At 42.9% G+C, this 20931-nt stretch overlaps 1 protein-coding gene across 7 annotated transcripts in view; it reads left to right on the top strand.

Moving 5' to 3' along the window:
* LOC138763323 (POC1 centriolar protein homolog A-like) overlaps positions 1 to 20931 on the top strand; it is a 169901-nt gene that overhangs the window by 76355 nt on the left and 72615 nt on the right. For all 7 annotated transcript variants that reach the window (XM_069937276.1, XM_069937277.1, XM_069937269.1 and 4 more), the window contains 3 exons: positions 8752 to 8931; positions 9546 to 9653; positions 14944 to 15059. In XM_069937276.1, the coding sequence (XP_069793377.1) occupies positions 8752 to 8931; positions 9546 to 9653; positions 14944 to 15059 (404 nt within the window). The remainder of the gene's footprint in view (positions 1 to 8751; positions 8932 to 9545; positions 9654 to 14943; positions 15060 to 20931) is intronic.

Consider the following 20931-nt stretch of genomic DNA (forward strand, 5'->3'; position numbering starts at 1 on the left):
GTATGTCCTATTCTGATTCTTCTTACCAAAATGAAGCACCTCACACTTATCAGCATTAAATTCCATCTGCCATTTTTCAGCCCACTTCTCTAAGCAGCCCAAATCCCTCTGCAATCCTTGAAAACCTTCTTCATTTTCCACTATTCCACCTATCTTAGTATCGTCTGCATATTTACTAATCCAATTTACCACCCCATCATCTAGATCATTAATGTATATAACGAACAACAATGTCCCAGTACAGATCCTTGAGGCACACCACTGGTCACCGGCCTCCAACCTGACAGACACTTATCCACTACCACTCTCTGGCCTCTCCCTTTCAGACAATGTTCAATCCATTTGACTATCTTAAAATTTATACCTAAAGACTGCACCTTCCTAACTAACCTTCCATGTGGTACCTTATCGAAGGCCTTACTGAAGTCCATATAGACAACATCCACTGCGCTACCCTCATCCACATTCCTAGTCACCTCTTCAAAAAAGTCAATCAGATTGGTCAAACATGACCTTCCTCCCACAAATCCATGTTGAGTGCGCCTGATCAGACCCTGTCTATCCAGATGTTTATAAGTACTATCTCTAAGAATTTTCTCCATTAATTTACCTACCACAGACGTCAAACTTTCAGGCCGATAGTTGCCAGGCTTCCTCCTTGAACCCTTTTTAAATAACGGAACCACATGCGCAATGCGCCAATCCTCCGGCACTATCCCCATATCTAATGACATTTGGAAAATTACCGCCAGAGCCTCTGCTATTTCCTCCTTCACTTCTCTCAATGTCCTGGGGAAGATCCCGTCTGGTCCCGGAGACTTATCCACCTTTATATTCTTCAAAAGCCTTAAAACTACACCTTTTGTAATCTCTATATTCCCCATATTTACCCAATTTGCTTTTTTTTATCTCACATCTCCCAATATCCTTCTCCTTAGTGAATATCGAAGAAAAGAAACTGTTCAACATCTCTCCCATTTCTCTAGGCTCCACACAGTTTTCCGCTCTGATTTTCTAAGGGACCAATTTTGTCTCTAGCTTTCCTCTTTCCATTAACATATTTGTAGAACTCTTTTGGATTAGTTTTCACCCTGCTTGCCATAGTTTTCTCGTACCTTCTTTTAGCTTTCCTAATTCCTCTCTTAAGATTTCTCTTACATTCAATGTATCTTTCAAACATCTCCTTAACTCCATGCTTCTTATATCTAATGTACGCCTCCCTTTTTCTTCGAACCAAGTTTCCAATATTCCTTGAAAACCACGGCTCTCTCAAACCTTTTGCCCCTCCTTTTAACCTAACAGGAACATAAAGCTTTTGCACTCTCAAAATCTGATCTTTAAAAGACTTCCATCTCTCTACTACATCCTGCCCATAAAACAAATTGTCCCAATGCACACCCTGCAAGTCCTTTCGCATCTCAAATCTAGCTTTTCCCCAATCAAAAATCTCAATCCTTGGCCCTGATTTCTCTCTTTCCATAATGACATTGAAGCTTATGGCATTATGATCACTGGTCCCAAAGTGCTCGCCAACACTAACCTCCGTCACTTGACTCATCCCAATTGCTAACAGTAGATCTAACACTGCTCCTTCTCTGGTCGGCACCTCTACATATTGTTGTAAAAAACTATCTTGCACACATTTCACAAACTCTAACCCATCCAGTCCTTTCACAGAATGTGTTTCCCAATCTATATGTGGAAAATTAAAATCTCCCATAATTACAACCCTGTGCTTATCACAAATATCTACTATCTCCCTACAGATTTGCTCCTCTAGGTCTCGGTCCCCTCCGGGTGGTCTATAATACACCCCTACAAGTGTAACCTCTCCTTTCCTACTCCTCAGTTCCACCCAAATAGCCTCCATGGATGTGCCCTCTAATCTATCCTTCCTAGGCACCGCTGTAATATTTTCCCTGACAAGCAATTCAACCCCACCTCCTCTTGCCCCTCCGACTCTATCACACCTAAAACAACGAAACCCAGGGATATTCAGTTGCCAATCACATTCCTCCTGCAACCATGTCTCACTAATCGCTACCACATCATACTTCCAAGTATCAATCCACACCTTCAGCTCATCCACCTTTTTTTACAATACTCCTGGCATTAAAATATATGAATTTCAGAGATTTCCCAATTTTTAATCCCTGTTTTCCCTCATCTTTAATAACAACATTATTTACTTTTCCTGCCAATTGCCCTTCACCTTCTTCCAGAGCATTTCCCTTCTCTATCACCTGCCCATCCATATTCAAATACTTACTACAAACTTTCTTTGTTTGCATTCTAACCTTCTCCTTACTGCTCTGTACTATTTTGTTCCCTCCCCCCAACCATTCTAGTTTAAAGGATCCTGAGTAGCCCTAGCAAATACCTCTGCCAGGATTCTGGTCCCCCTGGGATTTAAGTGTAACCCGTCCTTACAGTACAGGTCACATCTCCCCCAAAAAAGGTCCCAGTTATCCAGAAACTTAAAACCCTGCCCCTTACTCCACCCCTTCAGCCACGTGTTAATCCTCCACCTCATTCTATTTCTATTCACACTGTCACGTGGCACAGGGAGTAATCCAGAGATTACCCCCTTTGCGGTCCTTCTTTTTAACTCCCTACCTAACTGCCTGTACTCACTTTTTAGGACCTCTTCTCTAATTCTCCCTATGTCATTGGTACCTACATGTACCACGACCTCTGGCTCCTGTCCCTCCCACTTTAGGATATCTGGGACACGAGCAGCAACATCCCGGACCTTGGCACCAGGGAGGCAAACCACCATCCGGTTCTCCTTGCTGAGTCCGCAGAATCCCCTATCCGTCCTCTTAACTATGGAGTCTCCTACCACAATTGCCCTCCTCTTCCTTTCCCTCCCTTTCTGAGCTACAGGGGCCGACCTCGTGCCGGAGGCACAGTCACTGTCACTCCCCCCAACCTTGATGTCCCCCTCAACAGTGCTCAAAGAGGTGTACTTATTGCTGAGGGTTACATTCACAGGGCTCGTCTCTGGCACCTTACGTTCTTTTGTCCCTCTCCTAACAGTTACCCACCTTTCATCTTCCCGTGGCCCTAGCGTGACCACCTGGCTGTAACTCCTGTCTATGACTACCTCTGTTTCCCTAACCAGCCTGAGGTCATCGAGCTGCAGCTCTAGTTCCCTAACACGGTCCCTGACAATCTGCAGCTCGACACACCTAGTGCAGATATGGACATCCGGGAGTCTGGAAGACTCCAGGACCTCCCACATCTGGCACTCCCGACAACACACAGCCTTAACACTCATCCCTTACCCCAATGAAGTAGTAATAAAGACTTTCTTAGCTTTCTCTCCGCCTGCTTTTGCCGAAGCCTGATGAGCCAAAGCCTGGAAGTCCCACTCCTTCACTGGGCCACTCACTCACTGGGCCACCCGCTCGCTGTCCCTCTTATTTATTGGCCTTTTACCAATTAACCCCTACACACTCTCCTGTACGCTCGCTCGACCAATGGCCGCCTCCGACGCCGACTCCTCCCCACAGACCCTGGTAAGAGACTTTTTAAAAAGTTTTCTTACCTGCCCCGGACTCTTTTCTTTTCTGTCCTTCTCCTCTCTCCTCTCCTCTCCTCTCCTCTCCTCTCCTCTCCTCTCCTCTCCTCTCCCTTCTGCTAGGCTCTGTCCCCAGTAAGAGTCTTTAAAAAGACCTTACCTTCCCGTCACACTCTCCTGTACGCTCGCTCGACCAATGGCCGCCTCCGACACCGACTCCTCCCCGCAGACCCTGGTAAGAGACTTTTAAAAAAGTTTTCTTACCTGCCCCGGACTCTTTTCTTTTCTGTCCTTCTCCTCTCTCCTTTTCTCTCCTCTCCTCTCCTCTCCCTACTTTCTTCTATTTAAGATAGACCTTTGTCCATTCCTTTATTGCTCCTGTACCGCCTTTGCTGCCTCCCTTTCGGCTTCTAGGTACAAAACGAGCCTGATTTTTTCTAATCCTGGCAGCACCTTCCCCTGACTCTGCATTTCCTTCCATATCTGATCATATTGCCTCATAGCCTTTACTTCCTCTTCCTTTGGTAGGCCTCCCACCAATTGACTCCTTGTTTTTTCTCACTGTTGGTTTACAGATGGAGGAATCCATCCACATCCCCCGTACTCTTGACAGTCATCCCCAAATTCTCCTTCCATCTTATGTTCTGACCTTTTCCCCTTCAGACCTCGTATGTAATTTAATGATTATCTCACCTGGTGGAATTTTACCGCCCGTCAACCTACTTTGAACCTTCACGCTTTCTCGTAAACACAAAAGGAAAACTTTGCACAATTTTCTTTCTTTGGCTTGGCTTCACGGATGAAGATTTATGGAGGGGTATGTCCACGTCTGCTGCAAGCTCGTTAGTGACTGACAAGTCCGATGCGGGACAAGCAGGCACGGTTGCAGCGGTTGCAAGGGAAAATTGGTTGGTTGGGATTGGGTGTTGGGTTTTTCCTCCTTTGTCTTTTGTCAGTGAGGTGCTTCTTCAAAGCAGGTTGCTGCCCGCCGAACTGTGAGGCACAAAGATGCACGGTTGGAGGCGATATCAGCCCACTGGCGGTGGTCAATGTGGCAGGCACCAAGAGCTTTCTTTAGGCAGTCCTTGTACCTCTTCTTTGGTTCACCTCTGTCTCGGTGGCCAGTGGAGAGCTCGCCATATAACACGATCTTGGTCCTCCATTCTGGAGACGTGACCCACCCAGCGCAGTTGGGTCTTCAGCAGCATGGATTCGATGCTTGCGGACTCTGCCAGCTCGAGTACTTCGATGTTGGTGATGAAGTCATTCCAATGAATGTTGAAGATGGAGCGGAGACAGTGCTGATGGAAGCGTTCTAGGAGCCTTAGGTGATGCCGGTAGAGGACCCATGATTCGGAGCCGAACAGGAGCGTGGGTATGACAACGGCTCTGTACACGCTGATCTTTGTGCGTTTCTTCAGGTGGTTGTTTTTCCAATACTAAAACAAATAACTGTTATACAATATGTTAACTAATTCTTATTTGGCAAAGGACTTTAACCCTTACCTCTATGTCTCTACCGGGGGACTCTAACCCCTGTTTTTCCTGAGGGACTCTAACCCCCACTTTCCTTCCAGGGGACTCTAACCCCCGTTTTCCTTCCAGGGGACTCTAACCCCTGTTTTCTCCAGGGGACTCTAACCCCTGTTTTCTCCAGGGAACTCTAACCCCTGTTTTCCTTCCAGGGGACTCTAACCCCTGTTTTCTTTAGGCTTTATTCATTGGCTTCTACTAGGATTTTTGCAGAATAGTGACAACACACAATTTTATTGTTGCCAATAGCAGAACTTCATTTAAACAGGCGTCTGCTTACCTCCTTTTGTCAAGTGGCCACTTGTTATCACCACACCACAATCAACTGTTGTTTCGTCTCTTTCTCTTCCGTCACTTCTCCATCTTCATCACGTCGGGGTCACCAAATTGTCAGACTCTGGCTTTACCCTACTCTCAATTTGGTCTATGTGTCGGCTGAGTCCAGCATGCTCGTTGAATGAAGTGATAGGAGAAGCTATTCGGTTTCACAATCAGTTTATTACATAGCACAAGAATAAAGCTTAATAGAGCTCATTATGTGACTTGATTCAGTCATTAGTTCATAGGTCACCTTCTCATTGAACTTATTTCCCAAGACTGACCCCATCTGTCCAGTTTCTTCTGTTTATATAGATCAACATTGTTACACTGACCAAGAGTTGGCTTTCTTTGATAGGCTCCTTGCATAAGATTTATCTCAAGCAATTTCTTGTTCTGCAATTATCTATGGTGTAAACCTCCTATCTTAATCCCCAAGGCCAGAACATCCTGTTGTTTTGATCAGAAGTCAATCCATACCCCAGATATTTCCAATTATTTCTTTGTTCTCGTCTTGACCATAATCTTCTGTTCTAATCAACACCTCCTGTGTACCCTTATGACTCATCATACCTACCAATGTGGTTTATCCATTTTGTTCCACTCTGACATTCTTTCTACTTTTCCAGAATAATTAACTCCTTGGTTCCCACAGTAGGTATCAAGGGGACAATTGGTGGGAAGGAGAAATGGACACAGGAGTCATGGAGGGAGCGGTCCCTGCAGAAGGTTGAGAGGGGAATGTGTCTAGTTGTGGGATCACATAATAGGTGGAGTGGAGATCAGATCTCTAGAAATCCCCCTCTCTTAATCACACTTGACTGAACACACATGTGTTAAGGAAGAATGTATTCAGATGATTGTTGTTAACTAGCACAATTCTTCAGGGCTTTGATGGTGATGAGTATCTTTTAAATGTTGCTGAAATTAGCAACAGAAGTTGAAGGATGCTTTGCTAGTTTAGTGAATTTTCACAAACTATTTGCTCTCATTTTGGAACACTAAGTTTAGCTGGAGAACAAAAGTAACACAAGGTAATGTAATCTGTTGGAAAAGATAAAGGGTACATCTGTGGAGAATGTGCAGGAAGCTGAGTTCATGAGGAAAGTTAGGGGAAAAGGTTGAATACATTAGGATTTTATTCACTGAAGCGTCGGAGAATGAGATTTGCTAAAGGCAGGCAAAATTATGAGGGATCTTTCTTTGGCTTGGCTTCGCGGACGAAGATTTATGGAGGGGGTAAAATGTCCACGTCAGCTGCAGGCTCGTTTGTGGCTGACAAGTCCGATGCGGGACAGGCAGACACGGTTGCAGCGGGTGCAGGGGAAAATTGGTTGGTTGGGGTTGGGTGTTGGGTTTTTCCTCCTTTGCCTTTTGTCAGTGAGGTGGGCTCTGCGGTCTTCTTCAAAGGAGGTTGCTGCCCGCCAAACTGTGAGGCACCAAGATGCACGGTTTGAGGCGATATCAGCCCACTGGCGGTGGTCAGTGTGGCAGGCACCAAGAGATTTCTTTAGGCAGTCCTTGTACCTTATCTTTGGTGCACCTCTGTCACCGTGGCCAGTGGAGAGCTCGCCATAAAACACGATCTTGGGAATTCGATGGTCCTCCATTCTGGAGACTTGACCCACCCAGCGCAGCTGGATCTTCAGCAGCGTGGACTCGATGCTGTCGACCTCTGCCATCTCGAGTACTTCGACGTTAGGGATGAAAGCGCTCCAATGAATGTTGAGGATGGAGCGGAGACAACGCTGGTGGAAGCGTTCTAGGAGCCGTAGTTGATGCCAGTAGAGGACCCATGATTCGGAGCCGAACAGGAGTGTGGGTATGACAACGGCTCTGTATACGCTTATCTTTGTGAGGTTTTTCAGTTGGTTGTTTTTCCAGACTCTTTTGTGTAGTCTTCCAAATGCGCTATTTGCCTTGGCGAGCCTGTTGTCTATCTCGTTGTCGATCCTTGCATCTGATGAAATGGTGCAGCCGAGATAGGTAAACTGGTTGACCATTTTGAGTTTTGTGTGCCCGATGGAGATGTGGGGGGGCTGTTAGTCATGGTGGGGAGCTGGTAGTCATGGTGGGGAGCTGGTAGTCATGGTGGGGAGCTGGTAGTCATGGTGGGGAGCTGGTTGATGGAGGACCTCAGTTTTCTTCAGGCTGACTTCCAGGCCAAACATTTTGGCAGTTTCCGCAAAACAGGACGTCAAGCGCTGAAGAGCTGGCTCTGAATGGGCAACTAAAGCGGCATCGTCTGCAAAGAGTAGTTCACGGACAAGTTTCTCTTGTGTCTTGGTGTGAGCTTGCAGGCGCCTCAGGTTGAGGAGAAAGGTGTAATGTTTACGGGGCACATTAGGGGAACTTTTCACTAGAGAGTGGTGGGAGTGTGGAAGGAGCTGCCAGCAAAAATGGATGTGGGTTTAATTTCAACATTTAAGAGATTAGATAGGTATGTGGATGGGATGGGTAAGGAGGGCTTTGTTCTGTCTGTAGGTGAATGGGACGTGGTCGAATTCAGTGTAGATTAGATGGCCAAAGTGCCTCTTTTTATGTTGTAGTGTTTTATGATTCTGAAACTGCTTTCAGTGAGGACTCTGGTCTGCCACTTGGTGTTGTTGCAGTGCTTTAAATGGACCACGTTTAGCACAAGTGGTAGTTTGCTCAATGCCTACATCAGAAACAGCAGATTAATTCCTTTTGTTTGACTGGCTGTTTTCGGGAGATTTTGAATTTAGCCCAACATATATTTAAAAGTTGAACCAGCGGTTGAAACTTTTTGCAATTTTACTTGAACAATTCCAGTTTGGGTTCCTTTTGAATTGTATAAATAAAAGGTATATTTCATTTTTTGGAAGTTATCTTTGCAGGTGCCTTAGGTACTCAAAAATTCCATTAAGCCATTTGTAAGTTTGTCCTCATAACTTACAACTTGTATCAACTGTGAAGCAGATTAACACAAGTATTGGATAATGTGGAAATGCATCTCTTTTGACTTGGTTCTCATGGATTTGTTCCATATTTAATTATTCCTCAGTCTGGCAACCTGTATCACTTATTTAAGAACATAATCAATCGATTGTATTTTTGGAAACTTGAAACATTAATTTAACAAGGATGTTTAGATTTGAATTGTTTAAATTTATCAAATTATTTTTCACCTTTGCAATGAGTGTATTTTTTTTCCCTGGGAGAACCAGTAACTAAGTTCCTTCCTCCTCTCTTGTGAGTTATTTAACTTGCATAATATTGGGATCTTGGGAAAAGATGGAAGCAATCTTTCATTCCGAGAAGTGAATCATCTGTAGTTGTAGATTTGATCTTTGAAGGGATTTTCTGTATATACTATATTTCATGTGTTGAAATTATTTTTTCTAATTTCTTATTAGGAAGGGTGAGTCAACTGTATTAAAAGCTCATACAGGGACCATAAGAAGTGTTCAGTTTTCCAGAGATGGCCAATCGTTGGTTACTGCTTCTGATGACAAAACAATCAAAGTTTGGACGGTTCACCGACAGAAGTTCCTTTTTTCTCTGAGCCAGCACATAAATTGGGTTCGTTTTGCTAAGTAAGAACTTCAATGCTAGCAATCTACCTATTAAATAAAGAAAGGAGTTGGGGAATAGTTTTATTGTATATACTGTATTTTGTATTCTCTCTGTGACTGCAGGTAATCCAAGCTGTTGTATAAAATTAAAATTGTCTGTCCTAAAAAAACAGGGTGAAAAAAAAGAGATGATCTAATGTTTATTTTAGTAAAATATTCATATTTTGATATAATATTTAAATAATTGAGATTTTTTTCTCACTATTTTGATCCAACAAATGTTTACCATTTTACTAAAATAATGTTGATCTGAATCTCACTTGAATATCGGGGAGTCACTAAAAAGGAGTGAAACTGGTTGAAAAATGTGGAGATCACAAAAGTTTGCACAACTTTCCCTTTCTCCTTGTGATAAATTTTGAGCAATATTAGCCATGTCGAGCATAATTTACCTATTCACATGCTGCAGTTGCAGCCTCATTTTACATTAAGTGTGAACAGTTTTGAAACAAAAAGTCAAAAAACCTTTATGCCTGGTATGCTTTATTTTCTGTTGTGGGTTATTCTTTCTGGTTAATGGCTGTGAAAATTGAGAATCTGCATTTTTCTCAACTTTAAAAAAAATTATATTTTAGGTTTTCTCCAGATGGACGACTCATTGTTTCTGCCAGTGATGATAAAACTGTTAAAATTTGGGACAAAGCTACCAGAGAATGTATACATTCATTTTATGAACATGGAGGGTGAGTTTTTTTTAGTCATATTTAGACTGTCAAAAATTGGATAGAAGCAATATGATAATAATTGCATCGTCATACAGTGCAGTTGGTGGAAATGATGCTATTCTGGCATACCAAGTCCCTGACCAATGTGTGCAGTTGTGGGCTGATACAGGTTTTTTTAAGCTTTCCAAGAGATCACAAGACCATGGATATGCTATTCAGCCCATCGAGTCTGCCCCACCATTTAATCATGAACTGATCTATTATCCCTCTTAGCCCCTCAACCTAGCCTTCTCTCCATAACCTTTGATGCCCTAGTTAATCAAGAACTGATCAATCTCTGTCTTAAATACACCCAATGATTTGGCCTTCACAACTGCTTATGGCAACAAATTTCACAGATTCATCACCCTCTGGCAAAATAAGTTTCTCCGCACCTCTGTTCAATGTGGACACTCTTTAACCTTAAAGTTATACTTTCTTGTCCTAGACTCTCCCACCATGGGGGAAGAAAAAAACCTCTCTACATCTACTCTAATATTAAACACCTTTTAAATATTCATAATGTTCAATGAGTGGACCAAGAGTGTCGCATGTTCCTCATATGATTACTCAAATACCTTGAAGAAAGGCTCAGGTTGAAACATTGGTTGTATATCTTTACCATCTATGGATGCTGCGAGACCAGCTGAGTTCCTCCAGCATTTCTGTGTTTTTACGACAATCACAATGTCTGCAGATTTTCAAGTTTCACGTATGATAATGCTTTTATTCCCGGAATCATCCTTTTGAACGTCCTCTGAACCCTCTCTAATATTAGCACATCTTTTCTTAAACAAGGAGCCCAAATCTGCTCACAATACTCCAAGTGAGGTCTTACCTGTGCCTTTTTCAAGCCTTGACATCACATTCCTGCTAGTGCATTCTATTCCTCTTGAAATGAACGTCAGCACTACATTCGCCTTTGTCACCACTGACAGTGTATCCTCCTCAAAGACTTTCAGGTCCCTTTGCATCTGGGATTTTCAGATTTCTCCCCATTTACAAGATCATCTACTCAGTTATTTCTTCTACCAAAGTGAATGACCATACATATTCCACATTGTACTTCTTTTGCCACTTCTCTGCCCATTCTCCTAATCTAAATCCTTCTGCAGCCTCCCTGTTTTCTCAACACTACCTGCCCTTCCTATTCACTTTGTGTCATCTGCATTCTTGGCTACAGAGTCATTCATTTCATAATCTAAAGGAAAGGAAGGAAACTCGTGGTCTTCTTTATGTTCTATTCGCTGCAAGCTCAACCTTCACTTCAAACCAAAGCCCAGAAACAATAAAGTCCCCAGAAAGAGGTTCAATGTTGGAAACCTGCAGTCAGACGAAGCGAGAGGAAACTTCCAGGCAAACCTCAAAGCAAAGCTCGACGATGCAACCCGCCTCACGGACCCGTCCCCTGAAACCCTCTGGGATCAGTTGAAGACTACCATACTGCAATCCACTGAAGAGGTACTGGGCTTCTCCTCCAGGAAAAACAAGGACTGGTTTGACGAAAACAGCCAGGAAATCCAGGAGCTGCTGGCAAAGAAGCGAGCTGCCCACCAGGCTCACCTTACAAAGCCGTCCTGTCCAGAGAAGAAACAAGCCTTCCGTCGCGCATGCAGCCATCTTCAGCGCAAACTCCGGGAGATCCAAAATGAGTGGTGGACTAGCCTCGCCAAACGAACCCAGCTCAGCGCGGACATTGGCGACTTCAGGGGTTTCTACGAGGCTCTAAAGGCTGTGTACAGCCCCTCACCCCAAGTCCAAAGCCCGCTGCGCAGCTCAGACGGCAAAGTCCTCCTCAGCGACAAGATCTCCATCCTCAACCGATGGTCAGAACACTTCCAATCTCTTTTCAGTGCCAACCGCTCAGTCCAAGATTCCGCCCTGCTCCAGCTCCCTCAACAGCCCCTAAGGCTAGAGCTGGATGAGGTTCCCACCCTGGATGAGACATATAAGGCAATCGAACAACTGAAAAGTGGCAAAGCAGCAGGTATGGATGGAATCCCCCCAGAAGTCTGGAAGGCTGGCGGCAAAACTCTGCATGCCAAACTGCATGAGTTTTTCAAGCTTTGTTGGGACCAAGGTAAACTGCTCAGGATCTTCGTGATGCCACCATCATCACCCTGTACAAAAACAAAGGCGAGAAATCAGACTGCTCAAACTACAGGGGAATCACGTTGCTCTCCATTGCAGGCAAAATCTTCGCTAGGATTCTACTAAATAGAATAATACCTAGTGTCGCCGAGAATATTCTCCCAGAATCACAGTGCGGCTTTCGCGCAAACAGAGGAACTACTGACATGGTCTTTGCCCTCAGACAGCTCCAAGAAAAATGCAGAGAACAAAACAAAGGACTCTACATCACCTTTGTTGACCTCACCAAAGCCTTCGATACCGTGAGCAGGAAAGGGCTTTGGCAAATACTAGAGCGCATCGGATGTCCCCCAAAGTTCCTCAACATGATTATCCAATTGCACGAAAACCAACAAGGTCGGGTCAGATACAGCAATGAGCTCTCTGAACCCTTCTCCATTAACAATGGCGTGAAGCAAGGCTGTGTTCTGGCACCAACCCTCTTTTCAATCTTCTTCAGCATGATGCTGAACCAAGCCATGAAAGACCCCAACAATGAAGACGCTGTTTACATCCGGTACCGCACGGATGGCAGTCTCTTCAATCTGAGGCGCCTGCAAGCTCACACCAAGACACAAGAGAAACTTGTCCGTGAACTACTCTTTGCAGACGATGCCGCTTTAGTTGCCCATTCAGAGCCAGCTCTTCAGCGCTTGACGTCCTGCTTTGCGGAAACTGCCAAAATGTTTGGCCTGGAAGTCAGCCTGAAGAAAACTGAGGTCCTCCATCAGCCAGCTCCCCACCATGACTACCAGCCCCCCCACATCTCCATTGGGCACACAAAACTCAAAACGGTCAACCAGTTTACCTATCTCGGCTGCACCATTTCATCAGATGCAAGGATCGACAATGAGATAGACAACAGACTCGCCAAGGCAAATAGCGCCTTTGGAAGACTACACAAAAGAGTCTGGAAAAACAACCAACTGAAAAACCTCACAAAGATAAGCGTATACAGAGCCGTTGTCATACCCACACTCCTGTTCGGCTCCGAATCATGGGTCCTCTACCGGCACCACCTACGGCTCCTAGAACGCTTCCACCAGCGTTGTCTCCGCTCCATCCTCAACATCCATTGGAGCGCTTACATCCCTAACGTCGAAGTACTCGAGATGGCAGAGGTCGACAGCATCGAGTCCACGCTGCTGAAGATCCAGCTGCGCTGGATGGGTCACGTCTCCAGAATGGAGGACCATCACCTTCCCAAGATCGTGTTATATGGCGAGCTCTCCACTGGCCACCGTGACAGAGGTGCACCAAAGAAAAGGTACAAGGACTGCCTAAAGAAATCTCTTGGTGCCTGCCACATTGACCACCGCCAGTGGGCTGATATCGCCTCAAACCGTGCATCTTGGCGCCTCACAGTTTGGCGGGCAGCAACCTCCTTTGAAGAAGACCGCAGAGCCTACCTCACTGACAAAAGGCAAAGGAGGAAAAACCCAACACCCATCCCCAACCAACCAATTTTCCCCTGCAACCGCTGCAATCGTGTCTGCCTGTCCCGCATCGGACTTGTCAGCCACAAACGAGTCTGCAGCTGACGTGGACTTTTTACCCCCTCCATAAATCTTCGTCCGCGAAGCCAAGCCAAAGAAGAAAAAAAAAAAGAAGAAATTCTGTGACATATTTCCATGATGTACCTGTTGGCTGTGATACTCCATTTGTTAAAGAGAATTTGTTTAAAAGAATTTGGGTGCAGGGAGTGAAATTGAGTAAAAGCAAGATTAGTATATGGGAGTGAAGAGCTATTTTCTTAACAGCAAATAGACTTTTCTTCAGAGATACAGAGGTTGTTTTATAGTAATTAAGATGTATCGTAACATTTAAAAAGTCACAGAATGAAGTGCCAATTTGCAATATTTGAAGGAAATTTAAATAATTTTTAGATAAGAGGTCAGAATGGTGGTGGTTCCCATGCATCTATAAAGAAGCAGTATATTTCTGATAGAAATACATACCATTGAATATTTTGCTTGCATTAAGTTGCTGTGTATTTTATGCATCAATAATCGTGAGCTGTGTTGGCCTCACAGTTATATCTACAGGAAAATCTTGCATAGTATTTTTGCCACCAAAGTATTCATTTTCATTTATTTTGCCTTTTAAATGTAATTTTCAGTGACTAACAAACTAAGGTATAGCATTTTGTGAAAATTTGCAAATAATGGCTCAAATTTATTTCATTTGGAGGAAGAATATTGAAGGGGATTATAGGTATTCCAACTGAACATAGTCATTGTTTTATCAAATTCTAAGACTGTTACATTTCTCAAATTGCTTCAATTCACCTACTTGAAGGGATCCAACATTATCAGATAGATGTTTTTGCTGTAAGAAGGAAATGGGAAGAACAGTACATGCAGTTTGGGCATGTGAGAAAGTGAAAAAGTTTTGGGAAGATCTAAATCAGGTATTAAATAAAATCACAAAAAACAACATACCAAAAAATCCAGAGATCTTTCTTCTAAGTAATATAAGCAAGGAATTCGGCCTCAAACTGGATGAAGTGCAAAAAAGATTTATTATGATGGCCTTAGCTGTAGCAAAAAAAATGTATAATGTCAACTTGGAAATCAGAAGAGAGCCTGAGAGTACAGCAATGGTACATAGAAATGAATAAATGTATTCCATTGGAAAAAATAACATATAATTTAAAAAATAAAGTCACATTATTCGAATAAATTTGGGAACTGTACATGGAACATAACAGAGACGGCTTGCCTCAGACCTCCATTCCCTAAAATGAGAAGACAAAATGACTTGATCCAGTGTGTAAAAGTAGATGTCATATTTTTCTTGTTTATTTTCATTGTGTGATGACATTGTTTAATGGTTTTATTATATTGTATATGTTGAATGTTTATTGATTTTGGAGTGGGGTGGGAAGGGGGGAAGGAAGGTAGTGGGGGAAAAAGGGGAGAAAATGTCACTGTGTATATTTAAGAAGGAAATATTTGTATGTATTTTGGTTGATATGGTTCACAGTGTGAAAAATAAAAATAAAAAAAATAATTCACCTACTTGAAGGTTGAGTAACCTGACAGAAACAAAATATGTGTAAAAGGAAAAAAGCATTTTCCAAGGTACTTTTTCTTTCTAAAAGATGTAACTAAAAGTTAATTTTTCATCCTCCCTAAAGATTTGTTAACTATGTGGATTTCCATCCCAATGGTACATGTATTGCAGCAGCAGGAACAGATAATACTGTAAAACTTTGGGATATTCGTATGAATAAGCTTCTTCAACATTATCGAGGTAAGGAACTGAATTTTCTCTTATGTATCTTGGATAGCTGAAGGCAAATGTGCTTGAAATAATGACTCCCCTAAATGGTTTATAATACTTGCATCCATTCTTGGGTAGATGTTTTCTGAAAGTAATTTTGGACACCCATTTACCTTTCTTTAATCACTACAAGGATTTGAGAGCTGAAAATGAGTTTGCAGTACTTGCTTTGTGGACTACAACACCTGATTGTCTATTTAGTTCCACAAATTATTCTCCCTTGAATACTTCCAGGACATTACTAGCAGAGGTATGACATGGTTAGTGTAATGGTTAACATAATGATTATTACAATGCTGTATATTACAATGACCAGGGTTTGTACATTCTCCCTGTGTCTGCATGAGTTTCCAATGGTTGCTTTTGCTTCCTCCCACCCTTCAAATGCACAGGGTTCATTGGTTAATTGGTCACAGGTGTATTTGAGCAGCACCAGTTTGTGCTGTCTCTAAATTAAAAAAAAATTAACTCTAAATATCTAGGTTATGCATTCTTTAACCAAGGCATGGTTAAAGAATGCTTAACCAATGACCCATACAAGTTTGAAGTGTCACTTTATGAACTTGAACTGTGGCCACAGATGTCATGATAATGAATATGTATGAGATATACCGGAAGTCACGTGGTAGGAGAGAGAGATAAGAACACAAGCAGGAGAACAAAGGAAACGGGAGAATAAAGACCAAGAGAAGTTTACCTGATAAACTTGTGTTTAATGTTTTATTAACTTCACATTTCGGGCCACAAATGTGACATTGGCGACGAGGATGAAATAAGCTTGAAGAAAATTAAAGACTAAACAAGATTACAGAGGTTTACAGACAACTTCAAGGTGATAAGAATTTTCTCTGTGACTCAGTACTTTTGGGGCTGGAATTTTTCCTCATGGCTGGAGCAGACAGTGACTTTCTAACACATAGTGGAATTGCTCATTTTGACCCGACTGGTGATGCAAGCACTGTAAGTGTGAAGTGGAAGGCATGACTGGAAGAATTTGAATCCTACGCCGACAGTCGTGGCCTATTTCTAGATACCGGTACAGTTCAACAAAAAGCGCAGAGAAGGGCGTTACTTCTTTTCACTGCAGGACCCTCAGTTCGGGAAACGTTTAAGACACTTTTGAATACTGGAAGAAAGGATGAGTACCAGAAAGCGGTAGATGCATTAAATGCACACTATGTAGTTACACCGAATGCTACATTTCAACGCCATTTGTTTCGGAGAACGAGACAAGAAGATGGCCAGACAATTGCTCAGTACATCCAGCTAGCTGTTGGATGCAATTACATGCCAGCTGATTTGGACAACCAACTACTGGATCAAGTCGTACAGCACTGCAGATCAGATAAACTCAGAAGACGTCTACTGGAAAGAGGGAGTGAGTTGGAACTCACCGATGCTTTAGCCATTGCTGCTGCATTAGAGGCTGTTGAAGGGCTATTTCATACCATGACTCTGAAAGACAACTCAAGCCAGCAAATTAAGAGGCTCTCACATCGCCATAATCAGCCAAGATATACGTTGACACAGGACGTGGAGTGTTATCGATGTGGAAACCGAGGTCACTTTGGAAAAGACCCATATTGCCCGGCCAAAGGCAAAGTTTGCAGAAAGTGTGGAGGCAAGGACCACTTTGCAAAGAAGTGCAAAAGCAAGTCCAATGCAGACCAGAAGAGGAAGAGTACAACTTCCAAAGGCAAAGCCTGGGGGAAAGGAAAGTATCCTGGAAAGAAAGATACCATTCACCAGATAGACGGTGACGATGATGATACCCAGGAGGAACAGAGTTGTTACCAATTTACGTTGAATGAAGTACATCATGAGAAAGTCCCAGTGATCATTGGTGGAGTGACAGTTCAGGTCATTGTAGACTCAGGCAGTGTCAGTAATGTGATTGATCGACATTTATGGGAGAAATTGAAAAGGAAAAAGATCATCTGTGTCTGTATCAAAGAAGTGTTCCAAGAAACTGTATCCATACACAGCAACCAAGCCATTGCAGACCATTGGATGTTTTACTGCAACTGTTGAAGCTGGAGATAAGTACACTGAAGCAGAGTTTATGGTCATAGAAGAGAGGGGAGAACCATTGCTGAGTAGAAGCACAGCGCAAGACCTGGCAATACTTCAGCTTGTGTCAATTCAATTCAGTCATACGAGGATATGAAGCAAGAATTCCCCGCAGTCTTCCAAGGAGTAGGAAAGCTGAAAGGTCGACAATTGAAGCTAGCAGTAGATGAAACGGTCAAACCCAAGGCACAACCAATGCGCCGAACTCCGTTTGGACTTCGTGGGAAAGTTGAAGCCAAAATTAAAGAATTGATCGAACAAGACATTATTGAACCGGTAGAACATTCGACGCAATGGGTCAGCCCAGTAGTGATTGTGCCCAAACCAAAGGGTGACATAAGACTATATGTTGACATGAGAATGGCCAATGAAGCTATAATTAGAGAACGACACCCTATACCAACAGTGGAAGAAATACTTCAAGAACTAACTACCAGCAAGATATTCTCAAAAATTGATCTGAAATGGGGCTATCATCAATTAGAGCTAGATCCAGGTTCCCGAGATGTAACTACATTTGTGACTCACTGTGGATTGTATCGTTACAAGAGACTATCATTTGGAATTAATGTAGCTTCGGAGATCTACCAATATGAAATCCATCGAGTGATTCAAGGCATTCCTGTAGTTGCCAATATTTCTGACGACATCATAGTTCATGCACCAACGAAGGAAGAGCATGACAAACGGTTGAGGCGTGTACTATCTAGACTACAGGAGGCGGGCCTTACCGTGAATGGAAACAAGTGCCAGTTCGGTGTGTCAGAAATGGACTTCATGGGACACAGACTTATAAGGGAAGGACTAAACCCTGCAGAGGCCAAGGTGAAAGCTATTGCAGAGGCACGTGCAACTCAGAACGCAATAGAGGTGAGGAGTTTCCTAGGATTGGTTAATTTTTGTGCAAAGTTCATTCCTAATTTCGCTACAGTGGCAGAACCACTAAGGAAACTAACCAGGAAAGGTGTACCATTTCATTTTGGATCTGAGCAGAAGAAAGCGTTCACAGCGCTGAAGCAAAGCCTGACAGATGCAAAAACTCTTGGATATTACGATCCGGCGGCACCAACCAAAGTCATAGCGGATGCCAGCCCAGTTGGTTTAGGAGCCGTGTTGGTCCAGATGCATGATGGAGGACCAAGAATCATTGCCTCTGCCAGCAGATCGTTATCTGATGTGGAAAGAAGATACTCTCAGATAGAGAAAGAAGCACTTGGACTTGTATGGGCCTGTGAGAGGTTCCATGCATATTTATACGGCATTGAATTTGAACTCATCACAGATCATAAGCCATTAGAGGTGATCTATGCACCTAGATCCAAACCATGTGCCAGAATAGAGAGATGGGTACTCAGACTACAACCCTACAAATATAAAGTAATCCACATTGCAGGGAAAACAAACATTGCTGATCCGCTGTCCAGATTGGTGAAGGATGCATGTCCACAATCCAAGTCAGAATTGGGAACAGAAACAGAGAGCTTTGTACGCTTCGTAGCTATTCAGTCGACACCGAAAGCTGTGACTACGAAGGAGGTCAAGAGAGAATCCGAACGTGATCCAGAACTCATGGAAGTAAGAGAATGCATACAGAGTGGACAATGGGACAAGTGTACTCACAAGGCTTACATTCCCATTAGAGACGAACTTTGTTGCATTGGACAGTGTGTATTGAGAGGTTGCAGATTGGTGATACCGCAAAGATTGAGACCGAAGATCGTATCCTTAGCGCATGAAGGACACTTTAGCATTGTTGGTACCAAGCAAAACCTCAGAACCAAGGTATGGTGGCCAGGTTGTGATAAAGACGCCGAGAAATTTGTTAAAACTTGTCACGGATGTCAAATCACAAGTAGGAGTAATCCGCCAGAACCGATCCAAAGTACGCAACTTCCGACAGGACCATGGATCGACGTAGCTGTTGATTTTCTTGGACCTTTACCGACGGGTGAATCAATTATGGTAGTGATAGATTACTACAGCAGATACTATGAGTACGTGGTGTTGAAGTTCACAACCACTGAAAAAACAATACAAGCATTAGCAGAGATATTCGCAAGATATGGATTACCTGTTACATTATACTCTGACAATGGTCCACAATTCATTTCAGAGACATTTGCAGAATACATGAGGACCACAGGTATCCACCATCATAAAGTAACTCCGAAATGGCCGCAAGCCAACGGAGAAGTAGAGAGACAAAATCAGTCCATTGAAAAACGATTGAGGATTGCACACGCAGAAGGACAAAATTGGCGAGAAGCATTGCTATCTTATGTGGCTGTCTATCGAGCAACGCCTCATGCAACCACTGGAAAAAGTCCTGCAGAAGCATTTTTTGGGAGAAAAATCCGCACAAAAATTCCAGAAATAAAGGAAATCCGAGACGACCAGGAGATGAGGGACCATGATGCTGAAAAGAAAGGTGCAGCAAAGCTGTACACAGATTCGAAACGTGGAGCCAAGTACTCAGACATCATGCCAGGAGATAATGTTCTAGTGAGGCATGAAACTGGTGGTAAGCTAGACACACCTTATTACCATCAACCCTATACTGTCGTATCCAGAAGTGGCAGTATGGTGACAGTCAAGTCTCCGACTGGAGTCCTGTATAAGAGAAATGTATCAAGTGTAAAAAGGTACCAGTCCAGAGATACATCGAGTGAAGAGGTTGAAAGGCCAATACGAGATGTTGTAACTGAGAGACCTGATGATGTTCCAGAGGCAGTTCCCAGCACTCCTGATGAAGTGACTAGAGCGCCAGAAACACCGAAGCCGTGGCGAGCAGTATTTCCGACGCTGAGAGTGAACAAACGAGAAGCGACGACAATATCGCAGGCAGGCCGAAACGAAACCGGAAAGTGCCCAAACGATACGAAGACTTTGTGCCATAGTTTTAATAAGAACTTTGGGACAGTATTTTAATCTTATATCATAAAGTGCATGTATGAGTGCTGCAGGAAGTAAATTTTATGTAGTTGAGTTATAGTATTACCATTAGTTACGATGTTTGTAAGTTTCCGATGGATATTGGTAAGTGAAGGTAATGTTTATTTCTGATTAAAGGAGGGATGTCATGATAATGAATATGTATGAGTTATACCGGAAGTCACGTGGTAGGAGAGAGAGATAAGAACACAAGCAGGAGAGCAAAGGAAACGGGAGAATAAAGACCAAGAGAAGTTTACCTGATAAACTTGTGTTTAATGTTTTATTAACTTCACATTTCGGGCCACAAATGTGACAACAGGCTGAAAATGAAGCTAGTATGGATAACGTTTTTTTTTCCAATTGTTACTTATTCATAAAATATGGGAATTGCTGAGAAGGCAGCAATTGTTGCCAATTTCTGTTTGCCTTTCAGAAGATGGTGTTGAGCCAACTATGCATGACTGCAACCCAAGTGATTGTACTGTTGTGTCTGTGATTTTGATGCAATTAAGTGATGAATTAGGTCATGTTAGGACATTTAATACTTCTGCAGCTGTGTGGAGCAGACAGAGTCAGAACAGCAGATTTGTTAAAATATTTTAATCAGCAGATGTTTTTTAATGGTATTGTAATTGTTTCATTGTCATTATTTAAGTTGCTCATTTTTTTTAACAGATTTATTTCATTTACTACTTGATATTAAATTCAATGGTTTTCATGAAGGTTTGAAACTTGGGTTCCCAGATCATAATTTTAAGTTATTGTATTGCAAGTTGATAACAAAATTGTTATATTAATTATGGTTGTAAATGTTTTATATAAGCTTCTAGTTAGAAGG

The sequence above is a fragment of the Narcine bancroftii genome, chromosome 5 (assembly GCF_036971445.1).
Source record: "Narcine bancroftii isolate sNarBan1 chromosome 5, sNarBan1.hap1, whole genome shotgun sequence".
NCBI classification, from domain to species: Eukaryota; Metazoa; Chordata; class Chondrichthyes; order Torpediniformes; family Narcinidae; genus Narcine; species Narcine bancroftii.